The sequence below is a fragment of the Mandrillus leucophaeus genome, unplaced genomic scaffold (assembly GCF_000951045.1).
Source record: "Mandrillus leucophaeus isolate KB7577 unplaced genomic scaffold, Mleu.le_1.0 Scaffold65, whole genome shotgun sequence".
Taxonomy (NCBI): Eukaryota; Metazoa; Chordata; class Mammalia; order Primates; family Cercopithecidae; genus Mandrillus; species Mandrillus leucophaeus.
The window spans coordinates 8,629-11,257 of NW_012107030.1; the positions used below are offsets into that span (position 1 = coordinate 8,629).

At 51.5% G+C, this 2,629-nt stretch overlaps 1 protein-coding gene across 1 annotated transcript in view; it reads right to left on the reverse strand.

Annotated features, from left to right (window-relative positions):
• Nucleotides 1-2,629, reverse strand: part of LOC105554592 (deleted in malignant brain tumors 1 protein-like) — a gene marked incomplete at its 3' end in the record, with an annotated part of 42,430 nt that overhangs the window by 6,733 nt on the left and 33,068 nt on the right. Inside the window, 2 exon segments of the mRNA XM_012001136.1 lie at nucleotides 159-259; nucleotides 656-727. Coding sequence (XP_011856526.1) covers nucleotides 159-259; nucleotides 656-727 — 173 coding nt within the window.

Sequence of the window (2,629 nt, forward strand, 5' to 3'; positions counted from 1 at the left end):
GCAGTCACGATTGAGTATGACTGCAACCAGAGGTTCAGCTTCATCACAGTGGAAGGAGAGGTGATACCCTATTCTGCCTGGGTTTGTGGAGTCTCAGGTTTTGGGGAAGCACCTGTGACCCCAGTGGAGGTGACAGGAATGGATGCCCCACTCCCTACTCTGAGCACACACAGGATGGAGCTCCACAGCTCCAGAGGCCAGGCCCATGCTGTCCCCATGTTGAAGACTTTGGTGGCACCCACGTGGTCCTCTCTGACTTCTGGAAAATTACCAGGGATGGCAAGGCCTTAGCCAGTCAGCTGCAGGGACAGAAATTTTCACCCATCCTTGCAGGTCTGCAATGCATGGCCGGAGGGCCAGGAATGAGGTCCCAGGAGTAGAGAGCCCTCCAGGGCTTGTCCTGAGCACCTGAATGAGGATATTTCCTAATACTTGGAACAGGGTCCCACAGGAGACAGGTCACCAACACCATCCACCCTCCAACACCTGACCCAGGACTGGCTCCCCAGAGACTCCAACTTCCTCTCACTCAATGCACAGGGACATGAAACAGAGAAGGGCCCACCTTGACCCTCATCCTATCATTTTCATTCAAAACATTTGTCCAGAGGTAGAGAGTGAGCCCTAGGGAGGGGTGAGAGGATTATTTACCTACTGTCAATGCAGGTAAGGTGCTGGTCGACAACGTGTCTGTAAATTGCAACAAAGACAAAGGCTAGAATTAAACCTGAGGGTGAAAAACTCCAAAATGAAAGGTCTCTGGACAAGGCAAGCATCATGAAAACTACTCGATTTCTGGTTCCTGCCACTTGCTCCCCATGTGTCTGCCCAAGTCTGTAGCTCAGGGAGCACAGCCAGGGACATAGGCCTCACTGGAGACCAGTCGGATCCCTCCTACCTCTGAAGTGTGGAATATCCTCTTCTCAGCTACAAAAGGTTTACCTGCCCCATCCACAGACAATGGACTGATGGGCACATTGGACACCATTGCTGAGACTCTCACACTTGAAACTAAAATGTTAGAAGGATTGGGGAGCTGCCCAAAGGAGTATAAAGTCTCCTGGCAAGTGGAGGCACCAGAAATATCTAATATATCTCTCCCTGCCCGAGCACGGCCTCTGCCTTTTTTGGAGGTAGACGGGGCCCTGCCGCATCTGGGGGTGTTTGAAGGAGTGAGGAATGGAGGTATCAGGCCTGCACTGACATTGCTTGCCCACGGACAGTCATGTTTAAGGCTATAGCTGACATTGCCTTCCCAGGAGACTTTGGCAATCACTCTCAATTCTTAGAAAGATCATACCTTCTTAACCATGTCTGGTTAAGAAGCTTCATGCTAGGGTCTCAGTTACAGAGCAGGGAAAATAGTATGACCCACAGTATCCACACGGATAAGAAGGAGGGCTCTGCAGAGTGGGAAAAAGGACAATTGTGCAGAAAGGAAAGGGACATTCCAAGGAAGGACACTGGGGAATCACCTGGCCTGGGCATCAACTGGGACTGGGCAGCTGTGAGAAAGAGGAGGTCAGATCAGATGCACTACACAGAAGCTGGCAAAACTGGAACAAAGGTGGAAGGAACTAAACAGGTCATGCGTTCAGTCTATGCTAGTTTCCCATCAAGAGGGAGGGGCATTGCCATGCATGTCCCCACAAGGATGCTCCTTGGAAGATGTCTGGGCAGATGCTGCCACTACTGCCAGCTCCAAAGTGACTAAGTTTGTGTCTGTCCATAGTAATCAGGTTGACACAAAACCAACCCTCTCCCTTGCTTGCATGTCTTAGCAGTCCCTGAGTCAGCAAGCATGAAGAGGCCACTCTAGCAAAAACCCAGCCTGTGGTCTTCCAGCGCAGTCCACAGTCATTCAGAACAAGGCTTTGCTCAGCAGGCCTCAGGGGCACTGCCCACCCCACACCTGACCAGTGCACAGGCAGGACACTGCAGTTCTCTGGAGGGAATTGCAGTCAAGCACTCACACCCCCAAAACCCAGGCCAGACATGGACAGACACAGATCTGCATTCCAAGCCTTGTGTTTCCAGTCTAAGGCCTCCTTACTGGGCCTCACCAGAATACCCTCCCTTCCGAGCATGAGCCTTTGTTTCTGGGCTCCTCCCAGTGAGATTGACCCTCCCCCAATGCCTATATGTGCTGCATCCACCTCACTGTCACCTAAACCTTTCAGTAGGGGAAAGGCAGAACTTTGGAGAGACAGTGTGCTATAGATTGGATGTTTGTCCCATCCAAGACTCATTTTGGGATTGGAAACCCCAAGTATAGAGGTGAGGCCTGATGTCCCATGTCTGGGTCATGGAGGCCAACCCTTTATGAATCACTTAGTGCCTTCTCTGGTCAAGGGTGAGTTCTTCTCTTAGTTCCTAGCAAGAGCTGGTGGTTGAAGAGTCTGGGCCCTCCCTCTTGCCCTCTCTTGCTTCCTTCACTTGTCATGTGACCTCTGCCCAGGACAGCTCCCCATCTCCTTCTGCCAGGAGCTAAAGCAGCCTGAGGCCATCAACAGAAGCCAAGCAGATATCATGCTCCTATGTAGCCTGCAAAGCCACGACCCAAATCAACCTCTATCTTCATGAACAACCTGGCCCCAGCTATTCCTTTCCAGCCACACTAAAAGGCAAA